Source organism: Argopecten irradians, chromosome 9 (genome assembly GCF_041381155.1).
Source record: "Argopecten irradians isolate NY chromosome 9, Ai_NY, whole genome shotgun sequence".
Classification (NCBI taxonomy): Eukaryota; Metazoa; Mollusca; class Bivalvia; order Pectinida; family Pectinidae; genus Argopecten; species Argopecten irradians.
In genome coordinates, this window is record NC_091142.1 from 30,018,140 (window position 1) to 30,035,204 (window position 17,065).

The window sequence follows — 17,065 nt, forward strand, 5'->3', positions numbered from 1 at the left end:
TATTTCTGCGAAAGCAATTCAAATATTAACGAAACTGTCTTACAGAACATTAATGACAATTTTTTAGAAAAAATCCACGAAAATAGCTAAAACAGATAATAAAAATATAAAAACGATATTACAGACACGCTGGGTAATATTGTTCTCGTTATGTTGAAAATTATCAACGTACGAAGAACGCAACTCGGGAGATTTGTAAATAAATTCGTGAAGTTTAAAAATCATTAACATGACGAGTTTGAACACGGAAAGAGGTGAGATTTGGCATCTACATGTAAATATTTTTTAAACGCAATTATTTATATATTAATACTTGTATTTATATGAAAATGGAAAAGGGAATAAAAAGATGTAAACGTTTGCATTTCTTCAGATACAAGAATGTCCGTAATGTACGAGTATATACATGTAGAACACGTGTTGAATCGAACTCAGGTACGTTAATTAAGCCTTCACACGTACTGTACGCGTGTCAAATCAGACACGGTATTTTTTGTTCATATCAATAAAAAAAACCTGGTAACACTCACAGGTGTTCCTTATGTGTACCTTGAATCTCTTCAATTCCCAGCGTGACGCGCACGGGTATTTTACCTGTACAGGTATAAAGGTCACGAGTTCACCTGTAATTAACACCTTCTTCCTTCGGGGGGAGATTAACTCTATACCCAACTTACCTGTGCCCCGTATTAAATATACCCAACTTACCTGTGCCCCGTACAATGTGACAGTACATTTCACGTACTGTCGTATTTCAAAGTTTTGATGTTTACAATATGCTTTCTTATATATATATTCCGTTGGAATGAATTAGCTTATCACACTTATACATTGTATGAATAATTATTTGTTTGTAACTGTAAATTGCAGAGTTGCTTGATGTGATATGTGATCAAATAACTTTGTTTCTTACACCGGTTACAAATATACGTAGAAAATTGTCGCAATGCAATTTTACAGTAATCTTCAGTGTACATCTGCATCACTATCTTCATCGTTGTTGTCATCAATGGATTTTGCATAATTGACTTAATTTGAATATAGATAATGGAAGGGGAATATTTTTCACTTATATCTTGTATGCTGAACAATATAATGAGGAGAAATGCAAATGGCGAAAACACGAATTCAAATGGTTTTATTCTTTATTACAGTAGCTGTATGTGGCGTACATTATAAATGCATTTTTAAATGTAATGTGCGGGATTAAACACGATGCCCTAGTGAAATGTACAACATATATGTATAATCCAATGTTAATCCTTTATGAAAAATATTCCGAGAATACGCGTTTTCCATGGTAAGCGGAAGAGCCTTTCGACAATCTGAAAAATAAAAACAAACGTAAACTTGTGATTGATGCGGGAAACACTAATAAAATGTTACTGTATTACAATTGTTGAGTTTTATGAAATATCGATAACAGAAATCAAGCATATAGATGGAAATTCGATGTACTAATAATGCATTTTAAATGTGTTTTGTGTGAAAATCGTTTATTCGTCATTTCGACACCATGATACTATTTAAAGTACCCGGTATACGCCTGATCGCTTCACTAAAATTATGACATTGTGACGATAATATTATCAATAAAGTGTTGTTGTAACCAAAAATTGTTGTTTGTTATTTCTTAATTTCTTAATATCGGATAAATATGACCCTTGCAATAATACAATCTCTCTTAATACAGTACGGTTGTACACGTAATTTGTAAACGTAACACATGTACGTGTAAACGTGGAAACTGTCATATCGAGTATTCAGGGTACGTTTTTTACTTCATTGTGTTATTATCAGTAAAGAGATGTTGTAATAATTTGTTATTCTTAAAATATCAGGGTGAATGAGGACACTTTAGAATAATACCATTCTTTCTTAATACATACACGTTGCGCATGTAATTCATGTTTGTAAACGTACAATTTGTACCTGTAAAGTGGGAAACTTCGTATTGAGTGCTGTCGTCTTTGACCTCCATCGTGTCCATATAGTTTTCATAGGCAAATGTTTATATGGTATACAGAAATTTTAATCCTAAACATACTCCCCGTTTTGTTTTTTATACTTTTGTTTGTATTTTTTTTTTTTTTTCAGTAACGTCAAGATCCGTAATTTATTTACCGTCAACCATTTCCGTGATTATAACAATAGTATTTTCCGGTCTATGCTTGCCGATCGTTTAGCGTTTTGCGTAAATCGTTATTGCGTTAATCGTTGATCGTTAATCGTTATGCAATCGTCCAAGCGTTAGCTAACGGACGGATTTTTTGAGTTACGTTTGCGTTAGGCTGGGGAACGTTAAACGGTTCACCCCCCCGGTACAAGTGACTGAGTACTATCTATGCAGAAATGTCAGCCAAAACATGGAAGACAGCATTGGAAAGGGAATAATCCAATCTCCATATTGGGTGTATGACCATTTAGGATCGGTCGGTAAATAAAGAAGAAATCGTGAATTAAAAACTTTTTACTTTACGATTGCGCTTCTCAATTTTAATAAGTTATTATTTTAAAATGAATCTTTCCGTCCTTTTGTATGGCGCTGCTTAAGCATTCCGTGTAAAAATGGAATATTTCATACTATTGATTTTGATTGATACATAACTCTATTTACCATAATACGTATCGTAAATAGATTATAGATACCATATATCACCATGGGGATGTGTTAACTTACACGTGTGTCCTAACACCCCTTCCTCCTTTCCGCGGTGAGTTTATGTACCTGTATACTTCACAGCTGGTTGGCATGTGTGGAGAGTAGAGCCATATAGTCAGTAACATACAGGTAAGTTGATAACTATCGATACAGAAATGTCAGCAAAAATTGGAAGACAGCATTGGAAAGGGAATAATCCAATCTCAATTTTGGTGTATGATATTTAGGAAAGATCGGGAAATAATAGAAGAAATCGTGAATTAAAAACTTTTACTTTAAACGAATGCGCGTCTCCAATTTTATAAGTTTATATAATTTTAAAATGAATCTTTCCGATACCTTTTTGTAATGGGTGCTGCTTAAGCATTTCCGTATAAAATGGAATATTTCATAGTATTGATTTTGATTGATACCACTAACTATATTTACCATATTACGTATCGTATAGATACCATATATGTACCTCACAAATTACGCAGTGTTTGTGTGAGCATATACACTATAAACACAATACAAAGTAACTATTTTTTTCTTCGATTTGGTCTTATATTTATGGAAAATTGATCTAATAATATCTGAACAAAATATGTCTAGAAATACATGCCATAGTTCGTGTACTAATTCCCAAACCCCCAAACCCCCTATTTGGTTTTTGATGACATCAGTGGACCCAAGCTATTTTTATAGTGGGTGGTTTATAAAGTTTCTGACGAGTCTATAGCGAATGGGTCAAAATTGTGATGGCTCAGTTAATATTACAGCAATTATCTAATTTTTAACGACCGGGTCGAATTTTGATGACCTCAGTCTAATTTTATAGTGGTGGCCAAATTTTCAGCGACCGGGACTAATGTTGGTGACATCAGTCAAATATCATAGAGACGGCCTTGGGTCAAATATTGAAGGTTCAAAGGAGTTCATTGACATGTCCTTATTTTGTGTTTTAAAGTTTCTCTACTAGTTTGAATTTTGACACCATTTTCTAAAAACAAATATCACTTATTATCTATGTCTTAAATTTATTCGACGGCCGAATTACGACGACCTTATCTAAACTTGCCATCACTAGCTAGTATAGTCTATTTCATCGTGCACCTGTCTTAAATTATAGCCAGGTCTAAAGAAAATAGTTTGAGGTCGATAACTAATAGAACGGTCTTGTGTATGTATAGTGTATCGTCTCTAATGTAGCTTACGACCGCTTTATAGCTATACCAATATACTTCCAAGAATTCATGTTTACAAGGATTGATGTTTACAATAAGAACTTAAAATAAAATCGGTTTCTAAATATAAGTTTCATACACATTGTGAAATGAAGATGACTTTTATTTTAAGATAAATGTGTGCAACCCTCATCCGCAGACTACACTCTTCAGCCTCACAGCCTCCCGCTGTGATAGACAGATTTACCTGTGTCCGACCTGTGTGAACTGGTCATCGGAAGCAAGGACGAATAAATCCATGTCGGAAGATTATCCAGAAGCCGTCAGTATCATCTGTCTCTGGCGTTAAGTTATACGTAATGTTGTTCATTAATAAAATTCTTGCAATATTCCGGACGAATTTTACGTAGGTATGTCGTCACGTGCCGAAAAATGTCCAAATATAACCACTACAGCTTGACACGTATGTGTTGTCATAGCGACGGCTGCCCCAGATCATAGCCACGGGCGTTTACCTGTAGACTTTTTTTCAAAATGTAGGGTGTGCAGTCAGTTATGGTTTTTGATTATCGATAGACATCATGTCTGTGAACATTTAGCAGCACCATTGAAATTTCGATGATGAGTTTTTTATTTATATATTCGTCCTTGATATATTATTATATATCGTGAAGTATTATTTCGTATTATTTACAATAATAAAATTAACCAACCTTGTATACAGGCGGAGGAAACTTTCAAGCTGTGACAATGATTTTATTTTCATACATGTAAACATACCGTTGTGTAAATATTACGAACTAATATTTCTGCTACCGATCTTGGTAATTAAGGGAAAAGTCAATTGTTTTCTGTAATCAAAAGTGATTATTATTTCTTTGGTAAAATTCCAATATTCCCAGTGACTACACATACACATGAATACATGTATCATATCAAGGACTGATACGTCCTTCATTATGTTATCCAAGACCCGTGTGTGTCAACAGGAATATCATCTAGAACTAGCGATCCACGCTTCAGATCAATCAGACCATTTCTTGATCTCAAGAAGTCAAGGCCAAGGATACCTTCATTACTTATTTGTGCAACTACTGCCTCAAAGTAAACATCCCTGCAGCCTTCAGGTTTTATCATAAAACCTCCCTGACCAAGGACTCTGAGTTCACTACCATTAGCTGCCAAGATCTCCTTTTTAACTTCTCTGAGTTTTGGTCTCCGCTCTTGTGGAATTCTCTCATACACTTCTTGTGACAAGATTGTCACAGTAGCTCCGGTATCGACCAACAGCTTCACATTGGTATGCTGAACTTCATGCATTGATATACAGTCCAGCCTCCTGAGCAGCAGAGGATACTCCGATTCCGGCTGATTGTTTACTCCTGCGCCTTCTTGTTCTAGTCCTGACTGGATTAGCAGCTCCATTTGATTTCTTATCCGATTTCTTTTTGAGCTGAGGACAATCCCTACGAAAATGTCCTGTTTCATGACACTTAAAACAGCGTCGCTCAAAGTTCGAATCCTTCCCACTTTGTTTTTGCTGATCGGGCTGATTTTTCACTCCCGATTGTAACTGGCTGATATCTCCTTGCATCTTTTCCAACTTCTGTTGGATACTTCTCAACATGGATTCCATCCCAGACTTCTCAGTCTCTACTGGATGGTTGGCATCAGTACCCTCAGTACTTGTATTCCTCAAATAGGCATGACCATCATTTCCATGTTTCTCTGCTTTCTTATAAGCCTCCAACTCCAACAGCCAGATGAATCGCATCTGTAAGGTTCTCAGGTCTCGCTTGTTTAATGCGAATACGCATATCCGAATCAGCTAGTGATTCTAGAAACTGTTGCTTGGCCAAAGTTTCTTCTCTCACTCCACCTTCAACAGTTGGATAGGTTAAATTAACTAACCTACGAATAGCTTGACCCAGCTCTGGAAGTGTTTCATTAGCCCTCTGCCTCCTTTCCAACAACTGTACTCGATAAAGTTCAGTTTGATTTGGTGGGGCAAATCTTTGTTCGAGAGCTCTCACTAATGAGAAATAGTGATCTTGCTTCCTGGTAGGTAAATCACCAAGTATACCCTGAGCTTGTCCTCTCAAACTCACAGCAAGATATAGTCCCATCTCATACTCTGACCAGCGATTAATTCGAGCACATGTCTCAAAATGAGACAAATAATCCCTCCATGGTGTCGTGCCATCATATGTAGAGGCTTTTACTGACACATGCTTTACATTGGGTTTCCTACTCAATGATTGGTCCTCATAATCACTATCATCCAAATCAGCGATCGACTTTGGATTCGTTCTCCTCCGCTGAGGGGAATAATAGCTTGATACATCTTCTTTCTCGATAAATCGAGCTGTACCTCTTTGATTTCTGTCTCGATAAGTGATATTGTCTGCTCTATCATCATCAAATCGCGAGGAATGGGTGTTCTCCGAGAATCTCACCTTAGGAGTGCTCTCCCCTTTACTTCGGACTCCAAAATTTCCTTCGTGTGATGATTTCTTCAGTCTTTGCTGACTAGCAGACTCTCGCAGGCTCTGATTCTGAACATCTAGTTGGCGTAACTGTTCCTGCATTTTCTCTATCTCCCTATCAATCTCATGAGATGAAATATCTTCAGGCGTGCTCATACTGCTATATAAATCAGCAATATCTGCCTTTACCTCAGAAGTTCTGCCATCTGCATACATAGATGTTATACCAGAATCTCTATAATGACTGCTCCCCTTCGACATCTGTAGTTTTGGTGTAGAGTGAAATCCCTGTCCACTATCCTCACCAAAATCCATCTCAGAATTTCTCAACTGAGTGCGAGATGTCTCATCAGAAATCATATTCACAATAATATAACAGTTAAATCTAAAATCACATTTTATTTAAAACTGAGTAATCGAACAGCACAAAAATATAGACAAGATCACCACCGCTGCCACCAAATTATGTGACGTTTACCGGGTCCGATCCAGTCACAATGAACTGATGATCTATAGTGTCTATATTATGTACTGTTCCTATCAAATTACTCAGTGCAAATATATACAAATAATACACAGCTGATCTAGCTGTGATTCTATCTATCCCTAAATATTATGATTTACAATATCAATCCTACTGATCACTCAGTGCCTCTGAGTGATCGTGATAACTTAACTTCAAAATATACAAACAGCATAAATCATACAGATCAGAATAATTATTAAATGATTAGCAACAACTACTGAATTATCTATAAGCCTATGCGAGTAGTCTCCCCTACCTCGGGTGATTCGATAATCCCTACTCGTACATATATAACCAGACTACGATAAAATCAATGTTATATTATCTATTAAGAACCTTTCCCTAAGGCCTAACACTACCGAGCTACCGAGTACTCAAAATCACTGTGCACTCACAGTACTCACTGCTACTGAGCACTCACGTTTACCGAGCACTCTCAGAGTAATCACTCCAGCAATGATTCACACACAATCATTACATATTACCGAGTACTCACAGAGTAATCACTAGTACTCTCAATGATTCATGTAAACGTAATCATTCAACGAGCAATCCCAAGGCTCAGTTTACAACTTACTCTCCAGAGTATATAACGCGGAGGAGGAAAGCCTTATTCAGGCACGTCAATCTCCGATCTCAACTCTACCGTAAGTTATTATCAACTGACGTATATAGGCAAGCCTTGTTCAGGCACATCTATATTTACCTTGTATTTACTTAGGTGCTTTCACTTCAGCAGCTCGTCCAACACTAAGAAAAATCTCGTTGAAAACCGCGGCTTTATATACTGCCGGGCAACGATATTAGCGCCATCTATTTACAATAATCCTAGGCTCTAGAACGCTTAACTCACATATAGCTTAACATTACAAGCGTCTACTTGACGGCGAAACTAACAGACAAAAATAGAGCAGACAGCGATTCCGGATAGCATGGTAATACAACCGTATTTCATCACAGTAGAAATTTTAGATCCTCTGAATTATATGTGGTCATCAATCTGATTAAAATACAGATCCTTATTATCACTACGTTGGATAAGAGGATCTGAGAACATCCCATTAGGGGTCACGTCAAGATGACCTTTTGAAATGGCCAATCAAATTGGCACTGCCAAAATTTTGACTGGGGACGAAATAGTTTGAAAAAGCTGTCCAAATTATTTTCGTGTATGTAGTCATCTTGCCCGAAGTGCACAACAAAGCTAATTGTATATGTATACTGGGGCGAAAAGAGGCTTTCAATTGATGTTGTATGGTGTAGAAACTGCATTTGCTCTGAAGTACACGTGGTATAAGGGTCATCTGGACGTGACCTCTTATGGGTTATTGTCAGATCCTCTATTGAACGGAGTGGTTATAAGGATCTGTGTTTTAATCAGATTGATGCGATCATTTTACCAAGACGCTTTCAAACAAATGCCTTATTTGCAAGTCTAGATTCATATGTCATTTCTTTACCACAGCAGACATTGGAAAGTAATGTCCTTTTAGCAATAAAAATCACTAAAGCCACTTTATTATATCACTTAAATAGAGAAAGTAATATCCCTCCTTCACTGTTGGTGGACATAGTGAAAATGAGTTTACAGATGGTTGTCCAATCCAAAAGCATGCTTCATTCATGCATTCCGTTCGTGAATTCTATTCATAACATATAACACAGGCAAAGGTAATTCTATGTTGCCATTGTCTATATTGGATTTGTCATGGTTGAATGCGCATTGGTAGAGTTACCTGAGCTCATAGACAAAGGCAAAACACTGGCTTATATTAGAAATAAAAGTGTACTTTATTAACACAAAGACTTGCTATGATTAAAGTCAGAGATAATCCTAAGATGCCCTGATGGACCTCGATAAGTTATCTCTCCCATATATTGTAAGATTTCGGCTTATCTCCATAACCTATAAGCAATAATTTGACCATTTGGTGAATAATATTGGGGAATCATTGACAGTTCCAGCATTATGTCACAGTGTTCGAGTTGTTAAAATGCCACACGTATAATCACTGAAGCTATTCATCTCTGGGTCGCGAGATCGATTCCAATGTTGGACAGTTATAAGGTACTGACCGTAGGTCGGTGGATTTTCCCAGAGTCCGACATTTCTTCACCTCTTTAGCCTGACACGTCAATAAATGGCACTAATTGTTAATATGACGTTAAACCAATATTAAAAGCATTATTTTTATAACTATAAATAGAAATTATATTTTATTATTTCATGCACCAATATATTGTGACAACACCAGTGGTGGGTTAGATACACAGATGGGTTTCTGATAAAGATACAAATAGTTCCATAATATTTGACAAAATCAATATATATATACCTGTAAGCATCTGATAACGTGACGAAGCCGAATTCTTTACTACAGTACAGTATGAGATCTTCAGCCCACCGACTTAGGTGGACCCCCAGCATGGAGGCCCAGAAAAGGAATTCAGCTGCAAAAGGGAGACGAAGTGAATCAGACAAAATTAATTATCGGCAACGTTTCTTAATTGTACAATAATAACATTTTGTTATTCAAAATCAGTTAAGACATTATCATATCTCGGGAAATCAATGCATGGAACACGAATAGAATAAAAAAAACCAACAACATTAAATCTTCAATATAGCAATATACCACTAACGTATTTGCTGTTTCTATTTTGTTTCCCTAAGTAACCAAAGTTTGATATACATGTATGTCCATTCCTTATCCCGCCTCAGACAAGGATTTTGTATTCCTATTGGTTAAAATGGCGTCACGTGGAATCCAAGATTAATAAAATCTGTTACCTGTAAGTGATCGAGATTAATAGAATCTTTCACTCCCTTTGGGGTGAGACAGGAGAATCTCAACCCGAGGGTTAATATTCTTAAGTTGTCAAACACGATGCTTTGCCGAGTGTTTGACAGCTTAAGAATTTTATCCCGAGGGTTGAGATCTCCTGTCTCACCCTAAAGAGGGTGAGTGATTCTTTTTCTCTTACCCCGTGTACCATTTTGTGTCTCTAATAAACGTGTCACTTATGCAAGCGAGGATGACGTAACCTTAATGAATCCTCGTCTTCGTCGTCTCTGTGACGTCATTTCATTGTTGTGGTGACGTTATAATACTATTACCGTGACGTCATGAGACTGTTGTTGTGACGTCAATCAATTGTTAAGCACGTGCAAAGATCTCGTGTAGCTTGTCTTTACCCTAGGGTGAGATAGAAAAAAATCACACTGATAAAGCTGTGGATATCAATGTTTGGGGTAAGAGAACGGGTTATCTCAGTCGAGGGCTAAGATTTTGTAACACAATCACAACCGAGGCGTTTCTCGATCACTTACAGGTATTTTTTTTTCTCGTACCTCTAAGATATCATAAAACCATCTATAAACGCGTTTATTGTAATATTATCCCGTCTTGGGCCTTCTTGTTCAAAGCTAATTGACGCCATTTCATCTGCGCTTCGAATTTAGTCATCCCGCGTAAAACTATAGTTTGGTTATATCAAAGAAAAACGATGATCAATCGGTACATAAAGTTTTAATAATTAAAAACAATTAAACAATGCATGATATATGACTGAATGTACAAATTTCTAATAACATTGATTGTCTGAAGCGTGTGACGTCACCAATTCGAGAATATAACGTCACATGCGTGGACTGTTACATGAATGGCCTGAAATTCCGCCAAAAATCGCTTAAAGGTACTAGACAGATCGGACGAGATAGAATAATCTAGCACAGGGTATCATGTGGGATTTCCTTGTGCGAGGTGCAGGAAATAGTCGTACCAAGTCGTATTAGGTTTGGACGATACAGTTCTTGTCCTTTGCCCTTACCGCCATTAAGAACAGAATGGCGGTCGACGCCACTCACAAGTAACGCTTTGTAACGACGCCACTCACAAAAATGGAGACAAAATGTTTGAATGGTAGTGCTAACGACCACTTTCAAAGCAAGCCGAAATTGACAACTTTAGGATCATTTAACAGAAATGGACCATGACAATGCATTCGAGTCATTTAATGAGGTGAACATTGCTTATGTTTTGAGCCGTTTTCGTTTCCATAATACATTTTGCAGTAACTTAATTGAAAGGGTCTACGACGGGATAAATTCGTTACACAGTTTGTTAGTGACCTATTACGGAAAAAAATATTGGGTCTAAAATAAACATGTATCAGACTCGACTTCGCCTTGCCCTATACAAATTATTGGTGACCCAATATTTTTTCGTATAAGGTCAATAACAAACTGTGTAACTAATAATTTTACATATATGATACTCGAAGCCTCAGTATAATCTCCCACCAGTGACCATTTTCATCAGCACAAATTCCCACAGCGGTTCTTACCCACAAAGTCCCTGTCACTGACTGCGTCCAAGCTGTTTCCCGATATGGCACTGAATCCAAGATCTTTTCAGATAAAGTGCAAGAACGATTGAAAATAAAGTAATTAAAATGAAATTGTCAATTTCTAAACACAATTATTAACTCAATGGTTGTGATTGCAACTTCTATATGTACTCTTGTTCTGTTTTGAATAGGTTTTTATTGAAACAATTGAGTCTTAAATTACTCTAAAAGTGTAAAGGGAAAAGGTAATTCCATGCATATTTTGTTTTTAAGATATTTGAAATAGATGCAGTCATAGTAACTCATAATATTATTGGATTTAAATCAATAATGCCTTACCACTCGCAAGAAAGTCCCTGTTCACTTCAAACGGATTTCCTGCTAAAGCCCCACTGAACAAAGAAGGATTGACCTACTATTATCGATGAACACATTTTTATAATGCATATGGTAATCATCATGCTACAATGACCAACTTGTAAACAAGAAAAACAGAAACGTGTTACTTTAAACAAAAGATGATCTGATGTAGTACCTGTAATTAAAAATTGTTGTCTGTAATTTTCTTTTGCACCAGTCAGTTTTAAAACAAGATGATATCCTTACCTCCCAAGTGGCAGAACATTTACTCTCTTATACAGTTCAGTAAGGCGTTCCACATCTCTTTGTAACATCCAAGCATAGCTAATTATAAAAATGAACAATACATAAACAATCATTGTTCAGAAAATGATACAAAACACAAGAGCTGTTAATATCGTATGAAATATCAATATTAATGCATATCAATATTTTTTTATTGCAGCCAATGATATAAAATTCCATATTTGTACTGTGGTTGTTACTGTGGATTTAAAACGTATTTATGTTTTATTTTCTCTGATTCGTTTGGTTACTTTAAATTCAAAGTAATTCAATATGTGATTATGTTAAAAGATATATCCAGAAATTGAGGGCAATACAATAATTATATCAAACATACAAAAAATACCGCAAATACCTTAGCAACCAGTGGCTCCATCTGATTGGCTGCGCTCGCTGTAAGTGGGTGTAACCCGGCATCAGAACATCTATTTCTCTATATCGGATAAATACACAATGATGTAATATCTGATCTATTAATTTACAGTAGGTTCAGACATGCTTTAAACATTTGGAAATGTTGCTTTAGATGAATGTTCACACCAAAAATTTGTTATATTATCTTTTGTCATATATTTAGTCTTTGTATATAACAAAGTTAATTCCTTGCTGGAAGGTATCGATTGTGACGTCATAAGTGTGTGTACGAAACTTGCGTCTTTTTGTCTAAAATATGACGTTACACTCTTGTAACATGACGTCACAAACAACAGTTCCCCGTATGGGCCGATACCTCTTTAAAATGCAAAAACGGAATTACGAATCTCTAATTCCAACTTGTGACAGAAATGTATGAGGGGGTATTTGACCAATTATTCAGTAATTTAGGGAAACCAATATCTCATATATGATCAAGTATTGATTACAGTTATTAAGTAAACAATGAAAATAGCCTCACGCGAACTACCTTTTCATTTTTCTCCACCAAAACACTTGTTCTTAATGAAGGTATCAAGCCAAGCTTTTATAAGGTTAATCTATAAAAAAGGAGATCATAAAGTTCCATACAGATCAATTTACATACGACTTTGCTCTGTTGATCATGACCTTGACGAGGTCAAGGACACACGTTTTCAGCTCCATGAGGGCGCCACGTAACCATAGCCTCATGTCGGTGCTGACCTGATCATTCCGACTGCGACCAGTGTGAAGTTTTCCCGCCGTTGGCCCTATCAACTCCTGTCGAAATGTGCAGAACATATATGTAGGTCAGTTATTTGTTTAATCCGGTATGATATAATATGAATGAGTAAAACTGACTATCTCAAGAAATAACAACGCCATCCCGTCTCCTACTGTTTTAATGCTATTCAACTTATATGATTTTGATTAATTTTAATAAGTCTTTTCATTTGCTTCATTACCAGATATAGAATCATTTCTTAGCCTTGTCACGCGGTTTATGACAGGTTTATATTCGGACATTTGTGATACTATCTAGTTGTTTTTATCTTCTCGAACATACTTAATATTCTAAGTTAAGAAGTAAATTACAAAGCTTCATTTTAGATATAATAGTCGTTTCTTTATAGTGATATATTACTTTAACGTATTTAACTGTGTTTCTTTTAGCTAATCCTTCTTAGCACTTCTCAATGCCGGTAACCTTCGCGTTAGTTAATTAGCGACTATTGTATATTACGTTTAGACGAAGTGCTGTTTACATGTTTGTTCCTGTATGTTTTGTATATAATCATTTTGTATGACTTGTACATATTGTATATTCAATTTAGGCCTAGGTTTGGAAGTATAGAGTTGGATATTTCTCCGCCCAGCACACGACTGTAATAAATCAGTATATAGAAAATTTCATCTTTGGATTATCCATTTTCACAGACTACATTAGAGCTATTCCCCAATACACTAGCTGTATAGCTACGATATCTCAGCTAAACTAAAGCCAGGTTTGTTTTAGCCTAGACCACAATGTTTGGTGTTCGGACTGAAAATATTAGAGACAACTTTTATGACGATCCTGGAGCACGTGGTAAAATTCATGTCTATGAACCATTTCATTTACACGGCGACTTTATTTTCGCGTTTTTCTGTTTTTCTTTCGCCTACGAAATTCGCGAAAATAACTCGCATGAGAAAACAAGTTGGTTTACAGTATTGAATGTCAATTGTCAAAGCATTTCCGTTGGAAGTTACATTACTATGCGTTATTCCTTTTAAATTATTAACATTATCTTTTTTCCCTTTTGATTAAGTTTATTTAAAGATGCTCCACCGCCGACAGAGCATAAACGATATTAATCAATTTAACAATAATTGTTGTTAAATCGTGCATATATATGTCTAATTAACACAAAAATTAATATGAAATGCTAAGTCTTCAGCTCCTGTTTTTGATAGAGAAAAATACCATTTGCCAGCACCTTTAAATGCCCACTACCTTTCCGAAACGACCTTTAACTTTAAAAATAGGAATTGTCAATTTTGTAGAGTGGCAACAGTTACTAGTTGTTAGTTCATTTTCACTGTACCAGACGGAAAATATAGTGAAATTAATCTGCACTATAAACATACATTTGTTTGGTGTTGTAACCTCATCTTAGGTCACCAATATGTATTTTATTATCTTGTTATTGTTTTTAAGATTTTTTTCATTTCGGAAAGGTAGTGGGCCTTTAACTTTGTAGGCAAGTTGTGATGATCTTTACCTTAAGACGTCTCTCGTTTGCAGTATGGATGTCTTCGTCTCCGGGTCGTATTTCAAACTCATTAGCTGACCATTCTTCTGAAATCTTTTCAGAAAACAAATTGAACACATGTATCGGTACAATTATGTGAATCATAGAATCAAAAAACGTGTTGTCTGATTTCTTTATGGGTCTATTTCGATTATTTATTGATAAAACATAGTAGACTTTGCTGTAGTTAAGTCCGCCATACGTCTTGGCAAAAAGTGTCTATGATTAGTAAAGACACCATCTATATTCAAGTTTTGCAGAACATAATCTTTGTATGATTTATAAATGAATTCAACAGGGCGTTGCAAAAATAAATGTATAGGTATTAAACATAAAAAATGAAAGCTTTAAAATAAATCTTCTTTGCCTTAAGATCCTTTACTATACATTGAAAATATATCGTTACTCAGTAAAATCATGGTATTTACAGGAATCAATATTATTTTTATTCATTTGTATTCTCCTATAAGGGACGTTTATGAACGTAGATTTAATGCAAATTTAAAACATCCAAAAAAATAACATGAAATATGTAACTAAATTCCAGCATGATTTACGGATGGAAATATTACTAAGTGCTCAATTTTCAATATTCATTACCTTAATTTCTCTAGGTTGATTACTGCAAACCTTTTTTTGTTTGATTAATTTACGTCCTATTAACAGTTATGGTCATGTAAGGACGGCCTCCTATGTATGCGGTGTGTTGCGTGTATGTTGTGCGAGGTGTGTGTTTTGGGAGACTGCGGTATATTCATGTAGTGTCTTCTTGTATAGGGGATCTGTTGCCCTTTTTATAGTGCTATATCACGCAGGTATGCCGCCGAAGACACCAATCAACACACTCCACCCGGTCACATTATACTGACAACGGGCGAACCAGTCGTCCCACTCCCTGTATGCTGAGCGCTAAGCAGGAGCAGAAACTACCACTTTTATAGACTTTGGTGTGTCTCGGCCAGGGGATAGAACCCAGAGCCTTCCTCAGAGGGGCGAACGCTCAACTCAAGGCCAAAAGTGAGGCGGTGCCAAGGGAGGCATTAGGATGATCAATTCAGTTAGGAAGAAGAGAAAAGAAAAGATCCTAAATTTAGTCGCCTTTTACGATCATGCAATAGGGGCAGCATGTACAATTCTAACGCCCTACCTGTAGGGCCATGCTAACCTTATCTAGGCCTTCACGAATGACATCCTTTTCCTCACTTGTGACCAGACCGGCATCATGTATCGCAGAAACATACGCCTTACTTCCCTACAACAAACAATAACATTTGGTATTACTTAGCAAATCCAACATAGTTTCCATATCTTACAACCAAGTTATTTTTTATGGTGAGTTAAGTTTCACACATAATGACATTTTAATGACGAACAAACATCGCTCTCGAAACATGTACTTCTTCGGTTCTTCTTTTTCTGTATTTTCCTGTATTGTCGCGACGATTTATATTTGAAATTATTATTCGTCTACAAAATACATGAAAAGTCAATGCACGCGAAAAATAACTGAGTTGCGGTATCTAACGCTTTTTGAATACCAGTTAAACTGACCTGTATATCCGCTTTCCACATCCGCTTGTCGTAATGAATAGACGCGTTGAAGGCCTCCATCACTGGGTCAGTGTTTCCTGTGAACCGCCCTCCCCATAACTTCTCTGTCTGTATATATATGGACAGCAACAATAAGGATGAAATAATTTTATCCATACACGATCTTAGAATAGTTATTACAATGACTGTTGGTAGTTATGAATTAACAATCGATACCTACCTTCAGGGGAGTTAACTCTGTAATATGCAAAGACGGAATAGGAGACAAAAGAAACTTTATCATTTATTACTTTAGTTTTAAATATAAATTGAACTGTTTTAAATATACTGTATATAGGGAATGTATGCTTTACGTTTTTCATAGCGCTTATTATGTATGCACTTATGAAGTAAGACTGGTTCCCGACTTTATTAATCTACCGATGGTCAGGCTGAACAGGTCACTAAAGACCAATAGTAACGATTCCAACATCCATTGACGCATTTGTACTTAATATATTGAGAACCATCGCTTCGCGATGCATCAAAATACCAAAGAAAACATAGCTTTGGGGGCGATATATAATCAATAAGTTGGGAGTTTTAAAATCGTCCTTATCGTAGAAAAAGTAGGTATATCCATGATAACAAATACGTGCGCACGAATGATGCACACTTTAGTTGAGAATTTTACTCTAGATGGATGCTCACAACCGGTTCATCAGTAAAAAGTACGCAAGGGAGGTAAATGAGCCAGGACCGGTCTAGCTATTGTACAAAGTGTTATTATATCAGAAATTGTTTAAGGATTGTGCATGCATTTTTTATGGGAAATGTTAAACATACAGTACCTCTTGTTTCGTTCCAGTCACGTGTTCTTTACATTGAGTATCCATTCCTAATGGTCAGACAATATATATAATTACCCAGGACGCCTTAGTAGGATTTTCGGCCACTTGAGTTCTAAAATGATAACTGGTTTATTTGAATGCTACATTTTTATCCCTCCA

The 17,065-nt window shown here is 36.1% G+C and overlaps 1 protein-coding gene across 2 annotated transcripts in view; it reads right to left on the reverse strand.

Moving 5' to 3' along the window:
* Positions 1–17,065, reverse strand: part of LOC138332029 (argininosuccinate lyase-like) — a 79,093-nt gene that overhangs the window by 60,355 nt on the left and 1,673 nt on the right. For both annotated transcript variants that reach the window (XM_069279963.1, XM_069279965.1), the window contains exons 2-11: positions 16,907–17,018; positions 16,077–16,184; positions 15,691–15,777; positions 14,496–14,579; positions 12,857–13,011; positions 12,191–12,268; positions 11,797–11,874; positions 11,530–11,582; positions 11,188–11,250; positions 9,177–9,291 (exon numbers count right to left, since the gene is read on the reverse strand). In XM_069279963.1, coding sequence (XP_069136064.1) covers positions 9,177–9,291; positions 11,188–11,250; positions 11,530–11,582; positions 11,797–11,874; positions 12,191–12,268; positions 12,857–13,011; positions 14,496–14,579; positions 15,691–15,777; positions 16,077–16,184; positions 16,907–16,951 — 866 coding nt within the window. In that variant the 5' untranslated portion in view covers positions 16,952–17,018. The remainder of the gene's footprint in view (positions 1–9,176; positions 9,292–11,187; positions 11,251–11,529; positions 11,583–11,796; positions 11,875–12,190; positions 12,269–12,856; positions 13,012–14,495; positions 14,580–15,690; positions 15,778–16,076; positions 16,185–16,906; positions 17,019–17,065) is intronic.